The 26717-nt window shown below is 51.5% G+C and overlaps 2 protein-coding genes across 4 annotated transcripts in view; one reads left to right on the top strand and one right to left on the bottom strand.

The window, feature by feature from the left end:
* LOC138530222 (guanylate-binding protein 1-like) overlaps positions 1 to 26717 on the top strand; it is an 865941-nt gene that overhangs the window by 751055 nt on the left and 88169 nt on the right. For all 3 annotated transcript variants that reach the window (XM_069640892.1, XM_069640890.1, XM_069640891.1), the window contains exon 8: positions 17606 to 17818. In XM_069640892.1, the coding sequence (XP_069496993.1) occupies positions 17606 to 17818 (213 nt within the window). The remainder of the gene's footprint in view (positions 1 to 17605; positions 17819 to 26717) is intronic.
* Positions 20413 to 26717, bottom strand: part of LOC138530274 (uncharacterized) — a 391407-nt gene continuing 385102 nt past the window's right edge. The window contains exon 5 of the mRNA XM_069640895.1: positions 20413 to 21179. Coding sequence (XP_069496996.1) covers positions 21167 to 21179 — 13 coding nt within the window. The 3' untranslated portion in view covers positions 20413 to 21166. The remainder of the gene's footprint in view (positions 21180 to 26717) is intronic.

Raw genomic sequence — 26717 nt, 5'->3', positions numbered from 1 at the left:
CTTGGAGTGTTGAATGGCTCAGTAGTTGTCCCAATACACATAACTTGTTGTGAGTGTCTGGAGAGAAGTGAATGGCCTGAGTGCCTCGTTTGCCTGATTGGCTGCCTGCCTGCATGAATGCCCGTAGTCGTGATTGGATGCTTGAGTATGACCCAGCGGAATGAATGGGAGATCCACAGTATATCTGGGGACCTCTCACTGCTAGGAATCGTGTTCAGAAGCTGAAGTCCACTACGACGAGTAACTGGAGTGAAGCTTGACCTTGAGCCCTGCTGGACGAGAAGAATTGCTGTTGCTCTCCTTCGCTGTCTGAAAGCTGCTGTGCCTTCAAGGACTGACCCAGAGAGGACCTGGTAAGGCGCCCTCTTCCCGAGCTACGAGGGACCATCGTGCACCGCTGATCTTTGCCTAAGCTCCCTGGTAGACAGACCTTCGACAGGCTGCCGACCCGATAAGGGGACTGCTGCGGAACTCCAAGGAGAAGCGCCCGGACTGTTGTCTGCCACTGTCGCCGACCGCCGTCGTCGACTGGAGCTGCTGTGCTCCCGTTGCCTAAGAACTTCATTGATCCAAGGACGCTCTCGTCCGCATCGTCGCCGCTGTATCCTGTTGGTGAAGGCCTGACGGTCGACACGCCGAGGAGCATCCACCGGTGGGTTTCCCGCCACCCAAAGACCACAGAGACGCCGACGACTCGACGCCCTTGCTGGGCCACAGTTCTCGCACTCTTTGCGGTCCAGAACTATTGACATCGAGGTGCCCCGCACGCCTCTTCCTTGCAGGACGTTTACGCTTCCCCGTCAACGAGCACCGCTAGGAACGATGCGGCCACTTCACTGTCGTAGCTCGACCGGTTTTTCGTCGGACATTCGACGACCCGTGACTCCTGCCTGAAAGAGAGGACACTCAAGAAGGGCCGTTGTTTCACCGACACGGAACTCTACAACGCCAAGGTACTTTGGGGTTGCAGAACTATTGGAAAGTCTAGTGGGAACAATATATGGACTGGGCTTATATCTTTCTTCTACAGGTTGCCCAGGTGGGGGGATCTCCACACAGAGCTGTGTTTAATAGTAGTTACCAGTATTCTGCCTATTGCTCAACCACCTTGCTTTCCTTCCTCTCTCTACTGCTGGTTTCCTCTTTATTTAGATCTGTGTGTCATTCTGACCGTATGCACCTTACTGAGGTCTAATAACGTTAGTGGTACCACTTTAGAATTGTATATGTTTATCATTGTTGATTTCTGCTTACAAAGTGAGTTATCGTGATCGTGTACACCACTTTGAATATTAACTATATAAAGACTGTGTTTTGATCGATACAGTGTGTGGACATTCTTTTGTGGGTGCTTGGGGACTACACTGTACATAAGAACCAGCTCGCGTTACCTCTTGAGAAGCTAGGCCTTGATTGCTCGACTACGTCTACCAATATTAGAGAATCTTGGCAGGGGTCTCTGTGTCTCCCCTCTACCATATAGAGAGTGGAAGTACAGACCCCCCTCCGGTCTTTACAGTCTGCCTCAGCAGCAATAGCAGTCATCATGTGCACTGGATTGTTGGGATACAGAGCCCCCCCCCTCCGGGGAATGGCACGGAGGAAGTGCATGGCTCGGAATGGCTGACCAGAGTACTGTGTAGTTGCAGACAGTGTTGCCAGGTGTCAATTGCATCATCTCAGTCAACTGAGACTACAGCAGATGAGAGGGGGACAGAAAGCAGGACACACGAGGAACCATCAGAAGTACACCCATACACGCGGAAGCCACACCAGCAGTTGCCTAGAGGCAGGGTGGCTGTAACAGAGGGAGACCTGTGTACGGCACAGACAAGGACACCCAAACATGTGCATGATGAGGAAGTGACCCTGAGTGAGCATGAAATGGATGACCAAATACCATGAGACGGATAAAAAACTGGATATGTAGTACATGAGTAGCCTGCCACGGACCCATAGGGGCTTGCAGAGAATGCACATGGTCCATGAATGAACACTCATGTCCACTCTGAGCCTGTGCCATCTGCATGTTCGAAGTGAGACACCCTGCATCAAGGACAAAGGATGAACCCCACAGTATAGGTTTGGCAGGGTTGCAAAGGGAAATGTGCATGTACACAGGAATGGGGAACAGGCCATTGCAGTAGTCCAACACGGAAATCACCAGTACCATGGAGACAGTGAGCTGCAGGGTGGTGGAGAGGCAAGGAAGCATGCCCCTGAGGAGGAGCAGCTTGCCGGGTGACCTCACATAGCCGTCAGTCATGTGACGACATAGGCCGAGTGTTGAGTGGAACAACACCACAGGCTATATCAAACATGTCAGTGAGCTTGAACATGGACAGGAGAGGCTGCCAAGTGACTTGCATGTGAGTAGGGTGCATGTGTGGTGATGAGGACTGCCCCCATGTGCAGCACATGGCCTGCATGCAGACTGCATCACAACAAGCACATATCAGTCATGCATTGCATGTGTCACACATGGCACTCATGAATACATAGCCTGAACTGGCAGTCAATCACAACACATCACACAAGCAAAACACACATGGGCTGGACACACACGCATCAACACTCACCGGACGTTGCATCATAATCCGGCATCTCTGCCACTCCCTGGATTAGTCCCTCATCGATGAACTCTGCAGCAATTTCCTTAGTGAGTTCATCCTCCTCAGGTGGCCCACTGCCAGTCACCAGAGTCAAGGCGTAATTAGAGGCCTGCTTTTGTTTTGCACAGCATCAGAGGTCAGTCCAACGCTTGTAGCAATCATGAGCTGTGCGCCTCTCAAATCCCATGGCACTGACACTTTCCGCAATGCACTGCCATTGGACCTGACGCTGGGCAGGCGTAGTATGGCACCCTGGGCCCACCAGCATATTGCGGTTGTGTGCCGACACGTAGCCCACAAGGAAGTCTAGTTCCTCTTTATTTAAATACTTCTTCCTCAACGTGCTGGAGGCAGGAGCCGTGTCTGGGATCCCAGCCTCTTGTGCAGAAACACACTTCCTCCTCTTGGCCGGTTGTGCGGACCCTGAGTGGCTAATGCCGCTCTGGTCAGTAGAGGCAGTGGCGCTGGTGGACTGGCCAATGGGAGTAGTCAATGGAATGAGGACGGAAGCCTGAAATTAGTAATTGGCTGCTGGGTGCTGTTGGCAGGACCCAGCAGCACAACTGCCTCAGTGCCAAGGGCTGTGACCGACACAGTCCTGGCTGGCAGACTGTAACGCTCACCTGGTATCCACGGGGACGTCACTCAGCCTGTTCCGACTTCTTACGACCTCGAACCCTTCCCTGGAGGCCATTCGACTGGAGACTGGGCCTGAAACACAGGATTGGTAGAATTTAACTCCCTATTGTCTCTGTGTGCTTGAACCCCTTCCCTTTTGATTGATGCAGGCTTGTTGCTGCCTAGTTACTTCACTGGCAAGAGTCCGACAGGTAAGTATAATGAGTCTTTTGAACAGTTCTCTTACTTGGTTCCTTTCCTTCCTTAGATGATGGCCGGCATCCGGGGATGGCGGCGTGCTGTTGAGATGAGTAGCGCTGAAGGTGAGTGAGAGTGCGATGCGCGATGCACCCCTTTCGTATTTGCATTGAACTGAGTTCTTTTTCTGTGTCTTTTAGGTGCCGCAACGTTTTCAGCGTGGATGCCGGTTATGAAGAACAAATGTGGTGGGTAAGCGCGGTATGCGGCACCTCTAGATGTTTCCACACTAACCTGGAGTGTCTTTTCCCTCTTGCAGATGGATGAGAAGTTCCGGAGACAGAGTTCCCCCAGAGCGGCTGGGATTCATGTAAGCGTTTGAAGCTCGTACAGTATTTAAAAATAAGCAAAGATTTGCAGAATGCTTACTAATGCCTTTTTTCTGTTCTTTTCCGTTTTCCTTAGGAAGCGGCGTGCCGGCGTGGAAATGACACCGCCAAAGATGCCCGCAGAACAGAAGGAGCGATGAATGATGGGCAGAAGTGCTGCAAGGTAAGGCTATTCCTAACGGTGTTCTTGTTCTTGCAGGAGCTGTGCGCAGAAGAAAGATGCAGGCCTACTGGAGACCGATCCGAACATGGTGAGTGTCACGCTGCAGGTGCAGAAAACTCAAGGCATGTTTCTCAGCCTGGGTGTGGCTTAAATAGTCTCTGGGTATCCCAGGTGTCTCTGGGCTGAACCACACCCAAAAGACTAGACCGCATCTGCAGTTCTGGGAACCGAAATATGTGGAGGCATCCATCTTGTCCCCATCAATGCACTACAAGTCCAATCCCCAATGTTATCCTATGGGAGTGAGTGAGTCTGGTGCCACACGCGCCAAGTCTGACTCCAAGTGGGTCTTTGGAGGGATGGAGAGGCCCTTGAGGGCCATGTAGGTGGTCGTGGCCTGGCTCCAGCCTGACATCTTGGAGGGCTGGGGACATGAGGGGCAGGAATCATGACAGCACTCCCCCCAAGGCCCCTCTCAAGGTGGCTCTTCTGTCTGGTCCCTGGTTTGGTTGGATGGTTTTGATGAAATCGTCTAAGCAAGCGAGGTGCATGGATGTACTCACAAGGCTCCCATGTTCTGTCTTGTGGACCATACCCCTTCCAGTCTACTAAGTAGTATAATTTGGATCTGACGTACTTTGAATCTAGGATGTCCTTGACTTCGAATTCTGACTCCCCGGTGACTACTACTGGCTGCGGTGGCGTTGCTACCCAGGTCCCAGGTTGAACAGGTTTAAGGCGAGACACGTGGAACACAGGATGAATCTGCATGTTTGACGGCAAAGCTAGTCTGACCGCCACAGGATTTATCACGGAGGTGACGGTGAATGGACCCAGGTATCTTGGACGGAAAGTTCGGGCTCCTTTAATGGACATGTGTTTAGACGCCAGCCAGACTTTGTCTCCCACTTGGTAGTTGGGGGCCTTTGCTCGGTGTTGATCAGCAAACTTCTTTTGGCGATTCTTAGCTTGAAGTAGGTGTTCAGCTGCCCTTTTAAAGGTTTTAGAAATGGTTGTGTGCAAGGTTTTGACTGCTGGCATTTCCAGGGTTGTAAGAACGTCCAACTCAGAAGTACGTGGGTGCCTGCCATACAAGGTATAAAAAGGTGTCTGCCCAGTGCTGGTGTGTAGGGAATTATTATAAGCATATTCAGCTATCCATAATAGGTCGAACCAGCTTCCTTCAGCTTGGTGTAACATGCAATGCAGATACTGCTCGAGCATCTGATTTGTCCTCTCAGTTTGACCATCCGTTTGGGGATGGTGACTGGTGGATAGCCGGATGTCGATCTGGGCCATAGAGCAGCATTTTCTCCAGAAGTTAGATAAGAATTGAGTAACTCGGTCTGAGACCAAAACTGAAGGAAACCCATGGAGCCGTACGATGCCTTCAAGAAACACCTTTGCCAGAGTGGTAGCATTTGGGAGCCCTTAAGAGGAATGAAATGTGCCATTTTTGAAAATAGGTCCACGACCACAAGAATAGTGTTAAACCCTTGACTGGGTGGTAAGTCAGTAATAAAATCGAGGGACAACGTGTGCCAGGGTGCTGGTGGGATTTCCAATGGTTGTAATAGCCCAGCCTGTTTCTGCTCGGATGACTTGTTTTGAGCACACACTCCACAAGATACGCCACGTGGGCCACCAATAATTTCGTTTTACCTTGGCTAGGGTTTTAGCGATTCCAGGGTGGCCCTCGATCAAGGAATCATGATAACCAGACATGACTTGTTCTTGTAGTTCTTGGTTTGGTAAGAATAAACAATTCCTGAAGTAGGGTAACTGATCTTTTATCATGTAATGTTCTCCTTGTGCACTCCACGCTTGTAATTGCTCTGGACTCATCAGGTTTTGGATTTCTTCATGTAATTCTTTCTGAGTTATGGTTGCTGTGATTCCTAGGAGCTTGTCACTCGGGATGATTGCTATTGGGTCAGGGGTCTGATACCCTTGCTCTTCCACCCCTATACGGGAAAGGGCATAGGCCTTCCCGTTTTTCACCCCTGGTCGAAATGTAATCGCATAGTCATATTCAGCAAAAAAAAGAGCCCAACGTAGTTGTCGTGAGGATTGGGCCTTTGCCATTTTTAGGTACTGGAGGTTCCGGTGGTCAGTTATTACGGTGATTGTGTGTCTGGTGCCCAAGAGGTAGTGCCGCAATGCCTTAAAGGCTGACTTAATGGCCAGGAGTTCTTTGTCTGTGATAGCGTAATTGAGTTCAGGGGGTGTGAATTTACATGACCAGAAGGCAACAGGGTGTAACTGGCCCGTTTCGGGGTCCTTTTGTGAGAGGACGGCTCCCATAGCCATGCTTGAGGCGTCCGTTTCCACCAGGTATGGGAGATCAGGGCGAGGGTGGCGTAAGATTGGGGCAGATGTGAATCTTGCTTTGATTTCCTGGAAAGCCTCCTCGGCTTCTGTTTTCCACTGGAACTTTTTGTTGCTTTTCCTTAGTAATGACGTGATGGGATGAAGGATTTGCGAAAATCCTAGGATGAACCGGCGGTAGAAGTTTGCAAAACCCAGCATACTTTGAACCTCCTTGAATGAATTTGGGGATGGCCAGTTCAGGATAGCATCTACCTATGTGTACATCCATTCGGATTCCATTCGGGCTGAGAATAAAGCCCAGGAATTCCACCTCGGAGACGTGGAATGAGCACGTTTCGAGCTTGGCGTAGAGCTGGTGTTGACGGAGTTTCTCCAATACCGATCAGACGTGTTTAATGTGGTCCTGCTTTGATGCGGAATATACTAGGATATTGTCGATGTACACTAGAGCACAGATATCAATCAATTCCCATAGGACATCGTTCATGAAGTATTGAAATATAGCAGGCACGTTGCAAAGGCCAAAGGGCATTACTTGATATTCGTACCAGCCGTATTTGGTGCAAAAAGCGGTTTTCCATTCGTCCCCCTGTTTTACGCGAACAAGGTGATATGCCCCCCTCAGGTGTAGTTTTGTGTAGATTTGGGCATCTTTGACTTGATCAAGCAATTCAGGGATCAGTGGCAGGGGGTAGCGATTTTTTACGGTAATCTGGTTCAGTGCGCAATAGTCGATGCACGTTCTCAAGTCCCCCTCCTTTTCTGGTACGAATAATAGAGGACTGGCTGCTGGAGACTTCGAGGGACGGATGAACCTGTTGGCCAGGTATTGGTCAAGATAGGCCTTCAGGTGCTGGTTTTCTGGTTCCGTGAGTGCGTAAATTCACCCACAAGGGATTTGTGCACCGGGTATCAGGTCGATTTGGCAATCGTATGGTCTATGCGGTGGCAGGGTATCAGCCTGTTCTTTCTGAAATACATCTTGAAAGTCCTGGTATTCACTTGGTAGGGTGCCGATTGCCACAGTCGCAAGCGTGGAGGTTCTGGTGTCTATTGGTTGTTTCTCTTGGCGATAACATGTGTGGGCGCAAGTCTTGGGAAAGGCCAATTCTTTTGCTCGCCAATCGATTTGAGGATTGTGAGCTACCAACCATGGCATTCCCAAAATCAACTGGAACTGTGGTGCCTTAATGAGGTCAAAAACGATAGATTCTTGGTGTCCATCCTGGCACAGAAGGGTTAAAACTGCAGTGCATTGGGATACTGGACCAGAAGCTATTTCCGTGCCGTCGACAGTGGTAACAGTGTCGGTGGTTGATTTAGGGTGTAACGAAAGCCCCATCTTTGCTGCAAGATCCTGGTTGATGTAATTCCCAACGGCTCCACTGTCTATGTACGCTCTTACTGCGTGCATCCGAGATGGTTGTTGGTGATTGATAAAGACCACAGATAGTGCAAAATGGGAGGTCTGTATTTCACTTTCTTCGCTCGATAAGTGGACCCCTACACTTGCCGGGCTGGGGAGTTTTCCAATTCCTTGATGGTATCTTCCTTGTCCGTGGCCCCTACCGTCCTCCTCGGTGGCTTTACAGGGCACTCTTTAGGGAAATGACCTGACCTTCCACAGTACAGACATAACTGCTGCTGTCTCCTTTTATCCCTTTCCGTTTTAGTCAAGGGGGATCTGACCCCCCCGATTAGCATTGGTTCTCCTGAACCTTCCGTTGTTTGGGCAGTATTGTCCTTTGAACGCACATACATAGGGCGAGGATCTGGTCTGGTTCGATCTGCTCTTCGGTCCTGCAACCTATGATCCAGTTGAACAACAAGGTCAATGAATTCTGAGCAGTCTTCCGGGGGGTTCACTACTTGTGCGAAAACATCCTTGAGCTCCTCCCGCAACCCCCGATGAAATAACGTGGTTCTCTTCTCCACTGACCATTCTGCTTCAACTACGAGTCTATTGAACGTGGCTATGTATGTTAATAGGTCTTGATTCCCTTGGCCTAGGGACAGAAGTTTGTTGTCTAATGCCTGCCGATGAGTACGACGGGTGAACAGCTTTTCCATCTCCTGCTGAAAGCCCCTGAAGTCATGCAGCAAAGGATCGTCTTGGGCCACAAAGGGTACAGACCAGTCCGCGGCGCTACCGCTCAGGTAGGATAGCACAAAAGCGACCCGTGATTGGTCATTCGGAAAGGCCCCTGGCCTACAAAGGAAGTGCATACGGCACTGGTTCATGAACGTTGCAAACCTCTTGGGATCCCCCGTAAATCGTTCGGGCGGAGCCAAGGGAACTGCCCCAGGAAGGGTTATCTGAACGGGATTGGCTGATGGCGCTGGTATCGAGGGCACGCTTCCCGGCAATGGTGCATGCCCTGCTTGTGACTGGAGAAGTTGCCGGCTTAAATCATCAGTGCGTTCTTTGGCTACTATCAGCTCTCTCCACAGGGTGTTGGTCTCCTGCCTGGCTGCATGTACTTCGGAACGTAGCTGCCCCAACATGTGGGCTAACTGGTCGGTTTCTGACGTTTCCATGACGCCCAGGTGGATTTTGATGTGAGGCTTTGCGTTCTGTAATGCTCACCTGGTATCCACGGGGACGTCACTCAGCCTGTTCTGACCTCTTACAACCTCGAACCCTTCCCTGGAGGCTATTCGACTGGTGACTGGGCCTGAAACACAGGATTGGTAGAGTTTAACTCCCTCTTGTCTCTGTGTGCTTGAACCCCTTCTTCCCCGGGGTCCAACCCTTCCCTTTGATCCACAGCTCACCTTGTTTTCTTGGATAGTGTGCTCTCCGTCCTGCTTTCAGCGCAGGGGCGCGTTGATTGATGCGGGCTTGTTGCTGCCTAGTTACTTCACTGGCAAGAGTCCGACAGGTAAGTATAATGAGTCTTTTGAATAGTCCTCTAACTTCGTTCCTTTCCTTCCTTAGATGATGGCCGGCGTCCAGGGATGGCGGCGTGCTGCTGAGATGAGTAGCGCTGAAGGTGAGTGAGAGCGAGATGCGCGATGCACCCCTTTCGTATTTGCATTGAACTGAGTTCTTTTCCTGTGTCTTTTAGGTGCCGCAACGTTTTCAGCGTGGATGCCAGTTATGAAGAACAAATGCGGTGGGTAAGCGCGGTATGCGGCGCCTATAGATGTTTCCACGCTAACCTGGAGTGTCTTTTCTCCCTTGCAGATGGATGAGAAGTTCCGGAGACAGAGTTCCCCCAGAGCGGCTGGGATTCACGTAAGCGTTTGAAGCTCGTACAGTATTTAAAAATAAGCGAAGAGCCGGGATGGGAATGACACCGCCGAAGATGCCCTCAGAACAGAAGGAGCGATGAATGATGGGCAGAAGCGCCGCAAGGTAAGGCTGTTCCTAACGGTGTTCTTGCTCTTGCAGGAGCTGAGCGCAGAAGAAAGATGCAGGCCTACTGGAGACCGATCCGAACACGGTGAGTGTCACGCTGCAGGTGCAGAAAACGCAAAGCATGTTTCTCAGCCTGGGTGTGGCTTAAATAGTCTCTGGGTATCCCAGGTGTCTCTGGGCTGAACCACACCCAAAAGACTAGACCGCACATGCAGTTCTGGGAACCGAAATATGTGGGGGCATCCATCTTGTCCCAATCAATGCACTACAAGTCCAATCGCCAATGTTATCCTATGGGAGTGAGTGCGTCTGGTGCCACAAGCGCCAAGTCTGACTCCAAGTGGGTCTTTGGAGGGATGGAGAGGCCCTTGAGGGCCATGTAGGTGGTCGTGGCCTGGCTCCAGCCTGACATCTTGGAGGGCTGGGGACATGAGGGGCAGGAATCATGACACAGACTCACAGACGGGGTGGTGTTGGCTGCATCTGTCGCTGCAGATCCCACCACCTGGCTGCTCGGGGCAGCAGATGTCACCACTGCCCCAGATACATGTGCCTTGGTCACAGCAACCTTAGACACACGTGGCTTGGCCTTCCTGACCTGGAAATCTGCCTGGGAGTCCTCCTGTGCCAAGGCAGCCTGCGCTGGCTGACCCCGAGCCTGGGTGGTGGTTGCCGAAGCTGCACCTGCTGCTTCCACCACCTGGTGGCCCGTGCCAGCAAATGACACTGGCTGTGGCATCAGATGTGCGCCGGAGATGTCTGCAGCAGCAGCATCTCCCAGAGCCGCTGAGGGTGGTGGCGTGGCTGTCCCAGCATGTGGCTGGACATCCTGCACCTGTGGAACACCCTGGCCACGTCCCCCTCTGTGTCCACCTTCACCTCCCTGGACTTCCTGGCCACCCGGGCCACGTGCCCCACCACGCCCAGTCCTGGGAGGTCACCCAGCTTTGCCTCCCTTACCTTTTGGTGGCCTCCCAACCATGGCACAGATGGACTATTGCGAATGGGAGGTGCACACAACAATTGTCTTGGGCAATTTGGGTGAAGGGGGCAGGGTACGTGATGGTAGACACACCCCTGTGCTCCTGTGAGGCTGTGTGTGACCCCTGGTGAAAAATGACGGGTCACGCAACGCTCAAGCACCCCAAAGAAACAAAACAAACATGCACACAACCCCCGGTAGCCCACGTGCGTGGAATAAACCTCCCGCAGTATGCCACGGCACCCAGGGACACAAAAAATGCATACGCGTGAAACACGCAGGCTACCCTGACCTCTAAAATGCGGTACGCGACACACAGGGGGAACCACAGTGGGAAAAATAAGCATGCACGACTCACTGTCTGCCTCTCGTGGAAAAGAAAAACACATGCACGTGTGTGCGTAGGCAACTCCCCCACCAAAACAAGAAGTACCAACTCTAACCGTAGTGGAGATATTGCGTGTTAACACACAAGAAGAAACACACGCGTCTGTCTCCACGAAAAGCAAGTACAGCGAACTGCTGTCCCGCGTGGACTTTTAACCCGTGCCGAAGGCAATGTCCGTGCGTGTCACTTACGGGCTTACGTGCTAAGGGCCTTTCCTCGAATTTCAGGCTAACGCGCTGTTTTTTCACGTGCGGAGTCACTCTGCATCAAGCTGGCCACGCGACTACACACGGAAGACCACGCTCCTCCCCAGAAGGCCATTTACCTGCCCCCCAAAGCCCCGAGCAGCCTCCTACGAGCCATCTGCTGCTGCCAGCCAGCCTGCTGCCAACGTGCCCTGCAATTTGGTGCCTGCACAGAAGACATTGCCAGAGGTCCTGTTGCTGCGACCACCTCTGCTGGAACAGAAGACTCCTGACTGCTGTACCATCGCTCCACAGCCCAGCCCCAGGACCCAGTTGCCCACCCACACCTGCCTCGGGGGTTCCAATGCCAGACCAAGCAACATCTGGGGCTAGTGGCAACCCCCAGTCAGAGAGGCAGAGGGCTGCCAGCTTCACTGCCAATGAAGTTGGCATCCTGGTGGAGCAAGTCCTGGGGCATTATAATGACCTCTTCTCAACATCACGCCTCGACAAGGAAGGACGGAGGGGGATCTGGTCGGAAATCGTGGATGCCATCAACGCGGTGAGGGTGGCATCCTGCAACTACCAATGCGTCCGGAAGCGCTCAGAGGACTTCAGGTCCAGGAACCACAGCAAGGCCTGGCACCTCATTGCGGCTGGTGGAGAAGTGGGCCACCGGGACCAGTTGAGCAACATCCAGATGATCCTGGAGTGCATACACCCATCGATTCATCACCAGGTCCTCGAGTTGGAGACCCGTCTGGAGTCGAGTGGTAAGTGTCCATGTGTTCTTGTCCAGCGTAGTGCATGTTGCGGTGTGGGAAGAGTGGGCACCTTGGCCGTATGTCTGGCATGCCCCATGTATGGATGTCTGTGTGCAGGGACATGACGGTGCTGCATGTGAGTCCAGTCAAGAGTGTTCCACATCAATGGTGTCTGTGTTGCAATGCATGATGTGCAACTGCATGTGACGACACACACATGTTTGCATGCCTGTGTCTGTACTCAGCCATGTTTGGGGTGTGAGACATGGATACTTATGTCAACTTCATGGACGTGTACATGTGCGTGTATCTGAGTAGTGAGTGTGTGACTGGGAATCGCCATGGATGCATGACACATGGCCATCTAGATGCCTGATTGACTGATGGGGCACAGTTGCCAATGTGTGCTCTGTGACAGGAGGTAGACATGGCCAGATGCATGACTGTCTGGTGGTGTGTGTGCATGTGATCGACATGTCCCATGATGCATGTGACGTTCAGCCCCCCATCTGATGTTCCAACAGTGCCTTGGACATGGATGTAAATGTCTGTTGCACGTGCCATGCATGTTTGTGCGTGTGTGTTGCTTGCACTGACCAATGTGTTGTGGACGGTGATGATGGTTGTGACGTTTGACAGTGCCACTCATGTGCATTTGCTTTGTGTCTAGCAGACTATTGTTCAGTACCCTGATGCTTGTGTTCAATGTCTCCCTATCTACAGCGGTGATTGAGGAAGAGGGTGGAGACGGCGCTGTGGATCAAAGCAGCGGGGATGCCTCCACCAGGCGGAGACGCAAGGCCCAGTCACTCTCCCAGGTTAGGTCATCTTCTGGGAGCGAGGGGACTGGTGCCGCGTCCGCGACTACAGCCGCAGCTGTGCCCCCAATGGGGCTGGACAGTGCGGAAGACGGTGGAGAGGCATCCTGGTCGGTGGTGGTTGAGGAGGAGGAGGAAGCCGCATCAGACCCGCACATGGGGCGTGGAGGGGGTGATCCCACCGGTGCAAGTGGTGCAGTCTAGGGGCAGGAGGCAGCGCAGGTTGCCGTGGAAATGCCTGTACCTAATCCTGTCCCTGATACTGTGACTACATCACTGTGCACCAGCACGGATGACTCAGTCCAGGCCCGTCCCAGGTAGAGGAGGAGTCCATGTCAACTGACCTTCCTCTACCTGCGGACGAGGCAATCCGTGACAGGGTTGAACCCTTCCTAGTCGGTGTTGCAATGCGCACATGCGTCATTCGTGATGATGTGCGTGCTTCCTGGCAGGACCACGTACGTCATCATGAACAGGTGTGTGCCATCCTGAACTGGCTAGGACGGCTCGTTGTCGGGGTTTCCTCCATGTGCTGGGCGCTCTTGCGACCCCCCTCCTCCTCTTCACCCACTATGTGCCAGTCGTCTTCCATGCCATCTTCCGGCCCAGATGCCACCAGCGCCCCCTGTGGACCTGTCTCCTCCACCGCGGCCAGTCTGGTGGAGATCCCATCCCTGCCACAGTCGGGAGTAGGAGGTTCAGCAGAGGTGGCCACCCCAGCAACAGAACCCCTGGCAATGGAGGGTGTGCAGGCACCTTCGAGCAGGGCACATGCACCATCCCGGAGGCTGTCATGGTGGCATAGGCAGATGGCATCAAGGCAGCAGCAGGCTCGACGTAGGAGGCGTCAGGACTCGGGGTCAACTACATCACGGGGGCAGGCATCGGCCAAATGGCAGGAGGACCCTGGACAAAGTGTGTCTTCCGTGTGGCAGCCAGCAAATAGGTGCAGGGCGACGAGCAGAGAGGGCACGGCTCACTGTGGTCATAGCGGAGAACTCCATGTGGCGGGCAGAGTTCCTCAAGGAGACTCGCAGGGAGTTGGTAGAGAGCATGGCGGCGTCCCTGCGAGCCCTCGAGGATAGAGCACAGTCCCACCTCCGGGCTATAGACACGGAGTTCGATGATGCCCTGGCCAAAACTCTTGGTAACAACGGCGAGCCGTAGGACTAGCCCGCCGCCATTCTAAATAGTTCTTTACTGTTCGGTTTCCTTTGTTTTTCTTTTTTCTTTGGAGTCCATGGACATTGCTCCACTTTGTGTATATAGTTTGTTTTTTGTGGTGTTTTTTTGTGGATTATTTAGAGTTTTGGGATCATGGACCCTTCATCCTTTCATTGTATATAGTTAGGCTTTGTTTGATCGTCATTGCAATCGTCATTGGCTCCGTCATGTGTCACTGCTGTGGGGCATGCCTTTGGGTGCATGCATGTGTGCTTTTGTGAATAACATGCCATGGGTGCCTGTACTGGGAAGTGGGGCCAATGGATGGGTGTGGAGTTGCACTGTGGAGGGGCAGCGTGGTGTGGCATTTGAGTGGACATTTGCTGCATGATTGTATGTTGTGACAATGTGTTTGTTGGGGGGACATGAGTCGGGGCCTGCCTTCAGGGTCCCGTCACTGGTGGGGGACATGAGTCGGGGCCCCCCTGCAGGTTGCCGTCACTGGTGTGGTGGGGGGACTTGAGTCGGGCCTGCTTGCAGGTTCCCGTCACTGGTGGGGGTACATGAGTCGGGGCCTGTTTGCAGGTTCCCGTCACTGGTGGGGGGACATGAGTCGGGGCCTGCCTGCAGGGTCCCGTCACTGGTGGGGGGGGACATGAGTTGGGGCCTGCTTGCAGGTTCCCATCACTGGTGGGGGGACATGAGTCGGGCCTGCCTGCAGGTTGCCGTCACTGGTGGGGGGACATGAGTCGAGGACTGCCTGCAGGTTGCCGTCACTGGTGGGCGGACATGAGTCGGGGCCTGCTTGCAGGTTCCTGTCACTGGTGGGGAGACATGAGTCGGGCCTGCCTGCAGGTTGCCGTCACTGGTGGGGTGGGGGGAAATGAGTCAGGACCTGCATGCAGTGTATGGTGCTATGTGGGCTGTCTGCAGGCATGGTCACGGGTGATGGGGGGTCCCTTGGGGTGTGGGCTGCCTGCGGGCATGGTCACGGGTGATGGGGGATCCCTTGTGGTGTGGGCTGCCTGCGGGCATGGTCACGGGTGATGGGGGGGTCCCTTGTGGTATGGGCTGCCTGCAGGGTGTGTTCGCGGGTGCTGCCAGCACACAAGGCATTTTTCATGCGATTGACCACGAGCGGGGTACGTGCTTTCACGGGGGTACGCGAGGCGCTTTTCACACGATTTTGTTTGCGCGAGCGGGGTACGCGTATTCAAGGGGGTGCGCAAGTAGATTTTTACATGTTTTGGCTGGTGCGAGCGGGGTACACAAATTTGTGGGGTTACGGTAGACCCTTTTCACGTGATTTGGCTTGCGCGAGCTGGGTACGCGTATTCAAGGGGGTGCATGGGTAGATTTTCACGCGTTTTGGCTGCGCGAGCGGGGTACGTGTATTCAAGGGGGTGCACGAGGAGTTTTCACACGTTTTTGCTGGCGCGAGCTGGGTACACGTATTGAAGGGGTTACGGTAGACCTTTTTCACGCAATTTGGATGTCGCGAGTGGGGTACGCATATTCAAGGGGGTGCGCAGGTAGATTTTCACGCTTTTGGCTGGCACGAGTGGGGTATGTGTATTCAAGGGGGTGCGCAAGCACATTTTCACGGGATTTTGCTGCTGCGAGCCTTGAACAGGGTTTCACAAGGCCCTTTTCACGCGGTTTGGCTGCCGCGAGTGGGGTATGCACTGTTTTTCACACAAATATGGTGTAGGGGGGCTGTATGCTGGTCCTGAGTTAGCACGGCCCTTTGCGACGTATTGGGGATTTCTATGGCTTTTCCTGGCACAAGGGGCGTTCTTGGGGGCGTTACTGGCGCTGCTGGATTTTCGCTGCGCCACAGCTGCGAATGGCTTGGGAAATCCATGAATACACAGTGTGCCAAAATGCTGTTTTGCGCTGCTCCTGGCGCACACGTGGCGCACGCTCCCTCGCTGCGCCAGGCGCGTGCGCTACTTCTGCGCTGAATTCTATGAATTGGCCACTAGATCTCTGAATACAAAGATTTTCTGTTATGACAATCTTATTTAATTACATAATTATATATTATGTATTATATATTATGTAATTTAATATTAAATTACTAAATTAATTTTAAAACCTAATGTTATGTCCTTTGTCTTCGCTTTGAGGGTTAGGTTTAGAGTTCTGGCCTTGTAGAGCAAAAATATATGTGAAAGTTTAAATTTGAAAAAGTCACATTCACCCCGGGGAAGGGCGCTCAGCCAATGAGGTGGCTGGAAGAGCGGTGAGACTACATTGTGTATCCCGCTCTTTCCAGCCATCTGAGGCCCCGGTGGCGCCATCTTGATTTTGGGGAGGCAGCAGGGAAGCCTCTCCCTGTTGCCTCTCCCACATACCCACACACCCCCAATGACATTCGAACCCTTTCCCCACAACCCTCCCTCCCCACTTACTTGCTGGACCATAGCTTTGTGCTGCGGTCCCGGCGCTCCTCCCGTCTGCGGCTTACGCAATGGAAATGGAATAGGGACTAAGCCCCTTTTCCTATGGCAGCAGCCATCTGTTTTTTTTTAAAGGAGATTGGGTGTTGTATAATAGTTGTAAGGATGACAGGAGGCGTCTTAGTTGTTGTGATGTCCTTTATTCAGCATACGACATCAGTTGTCACATATAGATGTATATGTGGGGAAATCCAACTGGGCAACGTGCCTCTTAACTAATGTGTTGCAGCTGGGAGGCTGTCTTGTCTCTTGTTAGGCTGAGGGCCTACTTCTCGGAGGAGCTGGGAGGACACGTCCTCACGCGTCCTCTGCTGCTCCCGTAATGCGCGCCGATCGCGCGGGGGCCGCCATATCTCTACATTGGGTTCGCACAATATACGAGCGCAGCCCATCTCCTGTTAAAAAAAGGAAAATAAACCAATTTGCACCCTGGATGAGCCCGGGGGTGGGAATGGCTATCACCCCCTTGTCGGGGAGCAGATATGTCCGTTAACGGGCCAGAGCCCTTGATGAGGCTCTCACTTCGCTCGGCCTGCCTAGGCTCAGGCTGGCAGGATGTTAGCGGCCAGGTCCGACGCAGGAGTGATTGACATATTCAATGCAACATCAGCTTTGTTCTCGGACTCTCATTGCCCAATGTGAAAGAGGTGAAGTGAGGAAAGAGATATTAGGCCTGCATTCTATTTTGAAGATTAAAACGTGCCTAGCTTTGAAGGCAAAGCCCCACTTTGCATAAAATAAGTGAATGAATAAAATCCGTTTATGTGAATATTATTTGTAAGTTTGATCAGGAATGTGGGCCTGGAATAGGAAAAGTACAATTGGCTGTCGGGAATCTCCCGACATGCTGGTCCCTCTGAAAGAAAACAGTTATCGGCTAGTCCCATCCATAGCTTTTTAGGGGGACAGTCTTACATGTGACTCCCTGATCTCACTTCCTGAACAAGACACTGGTGCTTAAGGAAATGAGTGAGTTTCTTTCTCTGGATCTAGGCGCTCACCATTAACCATCAGATGTATGGTATTGTGGTATTTAAATTCCTCCCCATCCATCTCCAATGGCAAATCCCACTGCAGGGTTGCCACTGCATTGCCTTAACTTGTGTGATTTGGGTGAATGTAGGCATTAATGTTAAATACGTCTATTAATTATTTGCTGTTCTCTTCTAGGGTGACTTGGAAATGAAAAAGGAGGCGTTCCTACGGATAAATGAGCAGGAGTCGTCCGTCCGGTGCCAAGCATTGATTCAAGATTTCTTCCAGCCAATACAAGCAGGGATTTCAGCAGGGACGTACTACAGGCCTGGGGGATACCAGCAGTTCATGGTGGACCAGCAGGACGCAGTGAGAAAATATAACCAGGCCCCAAGAAAAGGCATCCAGGTGAGATAGAAAGAGGAGCACGAGAGAGCCCCTCTCTTGAAAGAGTAAGGCTGTTCCCCACAGTTCCTTCTAGTAACTAGTTATATTATTATAGGAAATCAAGACGGTTAAGAGGAACGTTTTTACAACAAATGCCTCCCAATAATTGTTTTAGTCCGTAACACACAATTCAATAGCATTGTTGTCCATGAGAGAATATAGCGCAGCATTGAAAACGTATTTCCCCGAGATGCTTCCATGGCTCAGTGTTCAGTGTAGTACAGGATCAAAGAGTGGGTCTGACCCTGAATCGTATTGAAATCTGCAGATGTGTAGCATGTGATAGCTGGCAGAGCAAGAGGGTTCAGTTTGGACAGAAGAGCTCTTTTTTTTGCCTGCTTGGTATCTCAGGACATTTCTAGTAATGTATTTGTGTTGGAGGCTGAGAATTGTAGGGATCATGATAATTTTAACTTGGAGCCAGTGAAGGGGTTCTTGATTTGTGAGGATTTCCCTCCCCCATTCTTTGCCCTTGCTGCTAATATTTTGGAGCTGGTTCTAGCCAAGGCATATATTTATATGAAAGGTCTGCTTAGGCCATTGCGAGTTTATAGTGGAACGGAGAACCTAAACTGAAATTATGGTTTGTGCACCAAAACCTCCAACCTCACCCCAGTCCTTCGTCTTGAAGAATTGAGAACCTACCCACAGCCGGTTGGAACAACTAAAAACGTTGGACTCCTCATGGACCGTGTTCCCACTTAAAAGCCATTGTAAGAAGTTTCTTCTTTCAGCTCAGAACTATGCAGCGCATCATGCCATACCTGACCGTTGCACACAAAACCATAGCCGTGATTGCACTAGTAGTAGCCACACTTAACTACATAAACGGCCTCGACTTTGGGCCCCCTGAATACCTGCTGAACAGACCACAAAGAGTCTAAAATGCAGTAGCCAGACCTCTTCCGAGACTGAAAAGGTGGGAAATGTGGATTAGGTTTGCAAACTAACGAGTAAAAGACATTAAACTGAAGGAGGAGCCATACTTTGTTCTTTTAGAGTTTTATGTTGAATTTGGCCCAAACCCTTTACATAGCACTGATTAATCCTTGTTTAACCATATTAATTTGTGTCTGCCTCATGTTGATCCCGCTTAGTTTCTTGACATGTCAGAACTTGGATTGCTGGAGCTTGATTAGGTGGTCCTAATATGCCCACCTACTGCATGGCTAAAGGTTGAGAGAACCTCCAAGAAGGTGATGCTATGCTTCAAAGCAACCCCAGGTTTGTCAGTCTGCAATCTGTATAGTGTTCAGAATGGGGATATTACGGCAGAAAGCTGGGGGCCTTCTAACCACCGGCCTGAAAGTATAGTTAGCCAGTGGGATTTATGGGCAGATTGCAGCAACGTTCAGATTGGCAGCAAAGCGGCTATGGATGTTGTGGCTGGAGTTGTAGATGAAGAGTACTGTGGCATAGTTAAGGTTTAGCCATTCAACCATGGCATGGACATGTTTATAGCGCAGGAAGGGAACCCTATTGCCCAATTAGTATGTGAACTACTTTTCAAGCCATGAATTGGCCATCTCAGAGGAGAGGGATGATGTGGGCCCTCCCATTCCAAGGTTAGAATCATGCTGAAACATAGAACCAGCAGATCCTCCCCATGCCCACAAGTGTTGAATTCACCATAGTGCAAAGAAATGACCCAATCCTTGTGTTGATCTACTTTTATCAAACCACCTCACTGGAAGAGAGCCGGGCATGGAAGGGGCCATACATCATTGTATAAAAAATAGGCATGCTCTCCCATGGTGAGAACATTGTTAAAGGAGATGGTCAGACCTGTTGACAGCTCTTGGCGCCTCCCCTTTTCAGAAAAACTGTACCTGACGGCAGCCCATCAAGGCATAGCTAAGACCCAAGCCAAGTCCTTATTAAATTATCCTGGCTCTGGATGTACCAATACATCATCAGATCTATTGATGAATGTGCTATCTGCCAGAATACAGGTCCCCTTGAAATTCACGCCTACCATTGATGTTCCGTTGACTAAGCTAGACATGGACCTTATGGAAACCCTGTGCCCATCCAAAGCAGGGGTCAAGTTCATGCTAGAGTCTGGAGATTGCTAGACAGAATCCAGAGGCGTTTCCCCTTCAGAAGCAACTCAAACCAAGGGATCATCAACCATTTAGTTCCCTACCTTTCTTGGTTGGGCTTCCCAAAAAAGATACTCACTGATTAGGGGTTCACATTCATGTCTAAACTCTGCACCTCCATCTATAGACCTTAAATGGATGACTTAGATCAGAGATTTAATCAGACCTTAAAGGACCTCTTGTGGAAGGATGCCAAGAACTGGCTGTTAGGGGAGTTTTCCTAAAGTCCTACTGGCAGTAAGACTATCCCAGTGGTTTGTAAATCCCCAACTCTTAGTATCAGTCTGTACTAGCTCAGGACCATGGTAGTGTGGCAAAGCAGTCAGGCTTATCTTAAGAGGAAGATGTGAGCTGTAGGTAAGTACTCTGAATCTTAGCTAGACAAGCACAACAAAGAAGCACTTACAGATCATTTTTATATAAAAGATATATATTTATAGTTACACCAGAATCACTTTAAATACTTCAGACGTTTACGTAGAACACTTAGAAATACTAGGTAATACACTTCAAAGGGCACTTTCACTTGTGTGTTTGTTCGCAGTTACATTTGTAGCAACCTTAGAAAGTGAAAAGACAAGGTTATCGTATTATCAGTAATAGCGCACTCATTCGGTTCTCAACAGGTCATACGGTAATGCATTTACTATGCAAACACATATAGGAAAGTCACTTAAAGGGAGGAAAATAAGTGGTTAGTGCAACATGAGCTTAATTCAAGGTTCTAGAGACAGTTTCTCGCCAGGCAATGCCGAAAATGCAACCCTAGCTAAAGGCAGTTTGGAGAGGACTTTTAGTCTTCACAAACAGCAAATAATGAAGAGTTCCTGCGGATTTCTTCCAGTGTCTAAAGTTATTGAGGCAGCAAGTTAGCAACTAACAAAGGAGACCTAAAAATGCACTTGAGAAGGGGACTCAAGCAGCAGCTTGGGTCAGAGGTAAGAGGGGGTTGGCTTGGACACCTCTACGTGAACTCCAGCGCTCTGGAGCAACTTCTTGGAATCAGGTAAGCAATACCTTTTTCCCCACAGTACCTTTGGTTAAAGGAAAGTGTTCATGGTGGCTTCTCCATGATGTGGCGGCTCTGGACCCGACCTCCGGATTTCTTGGTCTGGTGATGAAAGACAGGACAATGCACAGTGTCTCTCAGCAGCAGTCTCGAGGGAGGACCTGTAGCACGACGTTCCTCAACCTCTTGGTTCACTCTTCATTTTTGGCGCCTTTTCAGCAGCAAACAGAACACAAGAAGGAGAGGTGAGAGAACAAACTGGCCCACTCCTAGCACATCCTCAAAAATAGGCAAATCCTTGAACAAAAAACACAAAAGCACTAGAGGGCTAGTCAATGCTCAGGTGAACCTCAAATGCTGTATAGAGGTTCAGAAACCCAGACTTGAAAACAATTCATAGACCAATTATGAAAAAATATAGCAAGTAATTTTATTAATTTCAAAACAATGGTTAAAAAAATGCTTGTACAAGACCAAACATTCCACTAAAACAAGCAGTTCAGTCTAGGCCAAAATGCAAATGCAAAGTATCATCACAATAATAAGCAATATGGTGAACAGGCAGACAAACAATTGGTGAATCTGGGACTGTTGATCAGCCTGATATTATAGGGGTACCAGATTCAAGTGCGTTGTGTTGTGTGGAAACATAATCACTTCAAACACTTCATTCGATCAGTTCTTCACTCAAACATTCTCATTCTCTCTCATAACTTCCCTTTCAGCAGCACCAACAAAGGACACGGATCGCCCAGTCAATCTTCTTCGCTTCGTGCAGTCCCACACTCTGGTGAGGGGGTATGGGCAAGTTAGATTGGATATCTGGAGTGTCTTACAGGCTCAACAAAGATTTGGATGGATTCCGCCTTTTCACGACAATGCACTCGAAATGGGCAGCAGGTCTCCTGGTATTGTGGTTCGGCAGCTCTGGAAGCTCCTACGACCTCGAGAGATGGCTTGTTTCAAAGTTTGTCTCGGCTCTGGTTGTTCTCACCAGCCAAAGGGAAGGAGTTATACTCTTTTCGGTGCTCCTCTGTCACGTAGAAAACGGGGTCAGGGCAGCAGTGGTCGCTTCACGGTCATGTAAAGGGTCTGCAGACTTCTCTGGTCGTCTTCTTCTTCAGTTACTTCTGTTTCCTGTGGTCGACTTGCTTTACACTCCAGAAGACTCACCTTTTATACAGCACGCACTCCTCTGAAATCTCTCTCAGCATTTTACAAAAGGGGGCGTTTGGCTGTCCAGTCAGGACAGCCAGACCACCTGTGGGAGCTGGACCTATTAAGGCACTCTGTCAGACAAAGGAAACGGGGTGGAAGACTCCTCCCCCACTTCCTGCCTGCCCAGACTCTCTGGAGCGTAGGCGGGGATACCTACTCGTTACCGCCAAAGGCAAAACACACACACAGAACTCCCCCTCCCAGAATGGAAGAAGAAGGGCAAACAAAGAACAACCACGCTAGTAATGGCGAAAAAAAAGGGGAGGCCTCAAGTTGATACTTGGGTGCCCTTATTGTACACTACCGAGGCTATGGGCATAGCTGCGGTTTAAAAAATACACAATAGTTGGTAGAACACGTCCACTGCCACCAGCCATAATTAGGTGATTGTCTATGTGGCTGAAAAGTCACAGAAGCAGAGAGAAGGGGGTACTAAGTATCCCTTTGGCACCCCACTGAAGGTGGTGTGTGCCAATCTCTCAGACTATAGAGTTTTGGGAGGGATATTAAGTTTCTGATGCTTGTGAATCTGCTTAGAATCGCATGCTGTGCATATAGTCTGGTGTGCTGCATTAGTAAAACACAGATGCCTTTAGGAGCTATGGAGCAGACCGACTGCATAGTGCAGGTACAATACAAAGAATAGAGATCCAAAAGACAGAGCCCACAAGAATGAATGAGTGGCAAAAGGCTCCACCCATTCAGGATTGAAAGAAATAGGTCCAGAAGAACGGCAAAAAGTGCTGGGGGTCTCACTAGGAGAGCGGATGAAGCACCAAAATGATAATCTCCCTAACACTGGCACAGCCTCCAATATTGGGCTCTGTTTGTGGTGAGGAAAACACTACACATCTCAATCTATTTCTGTCTCTTGAACTGCTTTATTTATTAGGGCCCAAAGATGCACTTCACATGCTCAATGAAGGATGCAAAATCCGGAGAAGACCACACAGAACACAGCACATTTCGTCAAAGCCACCCGACAACGCACACGTTTGATGAGAAACCTAGCTTTGTAACATTTATAGGTGATTCAAGAAAAATAGGGTGGCTATATGTCCACCAAGCCCACTTAATAAAATTACAATTCTTAGTGCTCCTGTCTTATCTGAGAAGAAGCTCGTGGGGAAGTGGAATGGGCCTTATCAAATTATGGAGGTCTTGAGTGACTTGATCTGTTGTGTACAGAAAGGAAGACCCCACAGGTATATAATATCAACTGGCTGAAGGCATGGAGAGACCTGGAAGACCCAGGAGTGATGCTCAGCGCAGACATCTATTCACAATCCTATCTAACTGTCTGCCTGGGGAAGATAATTCCTGGGAACTTAAAGATCCATCGGACGAATGACCTTTAAAATTCTCTTTATCATTTCTGAGATGTGTTTGTTGACAAGACTGGAAGGGTGACACATGTGTGCATCATATCGAAACCCCTCTAGGGAAATCCATTCTGATCCAACCCTGAGCTTTCCAGAAACTCAAAGGCAGGTGGTCCCCTTCGAAAGTGTGAATGATGTTGGAGCTTTGAGTCCTGAAACCTTCCTTTCTCCAGCATGGGGTCTGGCATGGATTCACATGCTCATGAATATTCCCCGTCGTCAGGCTGGGAATCCTCGGTAAAGAAAAATCAGTATCAGTTTCGTTTCTGATCTGTCTTTCGTAGTAGTAACCAATCACTGGTCTCTGCGTCATACTGACCACAGCCAATGACTGCCATCTCCCTAAGCCCCGCCTCTGGCAGCCATCTTCAGATTTTTACTGCACGTTCAAGTGTTGGGAGTCCTCGTGCTTAGCTCTCGAACTTTTGCTGCGTGTTTCGCGCTTTTTCAGGTGAATTTTCACATTTTTTTGGTAATCGAGCCTCAAGCTCCACCGTTTCTACTTCTGTTAATGGTTACCCGTTGCAGGATTTTCCTACGCCCCTCAAGGGTGAAGATTTCGTCGAATCAACCTCTTGGAGGATTGCAGAAGATGTGCGGCCTACTTCGAGATGGCCCAGGACGCGAGTTCGTCACCCGGACCCAAGCTGTTTCGCAGCTGCCCTGGATGCGGGCTGCAGAATGTGTTTAAGGAGGACGAACATTCGCGATGCCTCTACTGTCTTCATGGGGACAAGACTCATGTAGAGAAGGACTGCCAGTTCTGCAAGAACTTGTCGGAGCGGACCATGAGGGACCGTCATCCCGTCTCGCCAGCTGGTTGGAGAAGGGCTCAACGGGTGAGAAGAAGAAGAAGGGGTCCGAGCGGGCTTCTAAGTCCTGTGCGAGCACCCCGGCGACGGGGGCCCAACACCAGGCCAAGCGCCGCGAGTCCGCTGGCTCCGGGAGCGCCGAAAGGTCGGGCTCTTCGGTCGCCAGGCAGGGCGCACCTTCCCCTGCACCGTCAAACACGAGTCAGCGCTCCGGTTCGGGGAAGAGGAAGTCCGAGACCCCGGGTAAGCTTCGGGAGAAGCCCCGTCCGATCTCGGGAGAGGGGGAGCGAGGCGTCACCCCTCCCCCTAGGGAAAAGGCCCAGGACGCACCTAAGGTGGTGAGGGCCCCTACCCAGCAGGCAAAGGCCTCTATCGAGGCGATCGCGGCGACTCTGGCCAAGCCGGCAGAGACCCCGCCAGCGGAGACTGCCTCCGGGACTAGAGTTTCCCTGCCGCCAAGGAGGGAATCCTCTTTTCAGCCCATCGTCATGGCCCCCATGATGGAACAAGGGGGGGGGGGGCACGGTAGCCTCCTCGAGCTCTGAGTCAGCCTCGGAGGGGGAACTGACCGAGGTTGTGAGGAATCTCAAAGTCCAATTCGAGAAGGTTCGATCCCGCAAGGAAGATCCTCGGGGATAACCGAGGAAGACGACGATGGCGAGGAAGAGCAGCCTTCCCTTCAGGCGCAGCCGGAACCTAGGCCTCAGGATGGCTCGGCGGCCATTTTGTTTGCGATCCAGTCCTTATGCTCTGAGATAAGAACGAGATTACCACGGCCTAGGCCGGAGGACCCGCAACCTGGCCCGTCGGGAAGTCCTCAGAACAAACGACGGAGGACCCAACCCTCTCCTCCACTCGCCCCCGTAAGGCCTGCAGTTCCCTCCTCATCATCCCACGAGTCGGGAGAGGACGTTGCAGTGGGCTCGACGACGGGTTCTGAGGGCGACGGCGACGATGACGGAACGGGTCTCCCGTCCCCCGTTGCACGGGCCTCTCCACCTGACGAAATTGGCTCATTCCACGCCATGATCGCCAGGGCGTCCGAATTGTTCCAGCTCTGCCCGGAGGAGCAGAAAAAGGAAGGTTTCCTCTATCAGCGCCGGGAGGCCAAGAGGAAGACTGTCATCACTGTGCCTCTAATCGATGACATCTGGGAGGAGGGCCTGTCGGTACTCAAGAACCCCTCCACGGCACCAGCCAAACGGGACCGGTACGAGAAGAAGTACCGGGTCCCCGAGACCGCTCCCCTGTGCCTCAGGGCCCAGCCAATGCCAGACTCGTTCGTCTCGGCGGCGGCGAAGAAGAAAGCGGCGGGGTCAGGAGCCTCAACGTCAAATACCCCTCCGGACGGCGAGGGAAGGAAGTTGGACGCCATGGGGCGACGGGTCATTTCGTCAGCGGCGACGACGGTCAAAGCGGCCAACGCCCTGGCGATCGTGGCCCGCTACGACAGGGAGCTCTGGTTTAAACTGGCCCCCATATTGGACTTCCTACCGGACGACAAGAGGTCCGAGGCCCTGGAAATACTTCAAGAAGGCGAGGTGGCGTCGGACCACGCCATAACGGTGGCAACCGATATTGCCGATACCGGGTTCCGCCAGCTGGGCAACGGAGTTTGCCTACGACGACGGGGTTGGCTCCGGGCGACCGACTTCCGTCAAGACGTCCAGACCAGGGTGTTGGACATGCCGTTCGACGGCAGCAACTTGTTCGGGAAGGCGGTGGACGAATCCCTCCAAGGTTGGGTGCTGGATACCCTGGCAAGAGGACACTCTATCGAATTTCTGAAGAAGTGCCCTCACGTTCCACCTGTGGCCAGGAAGGAAAATCACGTCCCGCAACTGCTGTTGGAAGTACGGGCGATGCTCAGGAAAGGCGCCATCAAGCTCGTCCCGAAGAGGCTCTGGGGCTCCGGGGTGTACTCAAGTTACTTCCTCGTCAGGAAGAAGACGGGTGGCTGGCGCCCCATCCTGGACCTTCGTCGCTTGAACAAATACATCAGGACACAAAAGTTCAGGATGGTCACCCTCCAGCACGTGCTGGGACAGCTGGAGGAAGGCGACTTTCTATCGTCGTTGGACCTGGAGGATGCATACTTCCACGTTCCCATCCTCAAAAGTCACCGAAAGTTACTCAGGTTCGTCGTCCAGGGACGCCACTACCAATTCAGAGCACTACCGTTCGGATTGAAGTCGGCCCCCAGGGTCTTTACCAAGTGCCTAGCACCTGTGGCGGCGTGGCTGCGCCTGCAGGGGATTCACATCTACCCCTACCTGGACGACTGGCTCATCCGCTCAAGGACGAGGGAACTCGCCGTCAAACACACTGCAAGGACCG

The sequence above is a fragment of the Ambystoma mexicanum genome, chromosome 1q, assembly GCF_040938575.1.
Source record: "Ambystoma mexicanum isolate Mex_15411 chromosome 1q, UKY_AmexF1_1, whole genome shotgun sequence".
In the NCBI taxonomy this organism is placed as follows: domain Eukaryota; kingdom Metazoa; phylum Chordata; class Amphibia; order Caudata; family Ambystomatidae; genus Ambystoma; species Ambystoma mexicanum.
The sequence above is the reverse complement of the archived record's forward strand: the minus strand, read 5'-3'. Positions and strand labels throughout refer to the sequence as shown.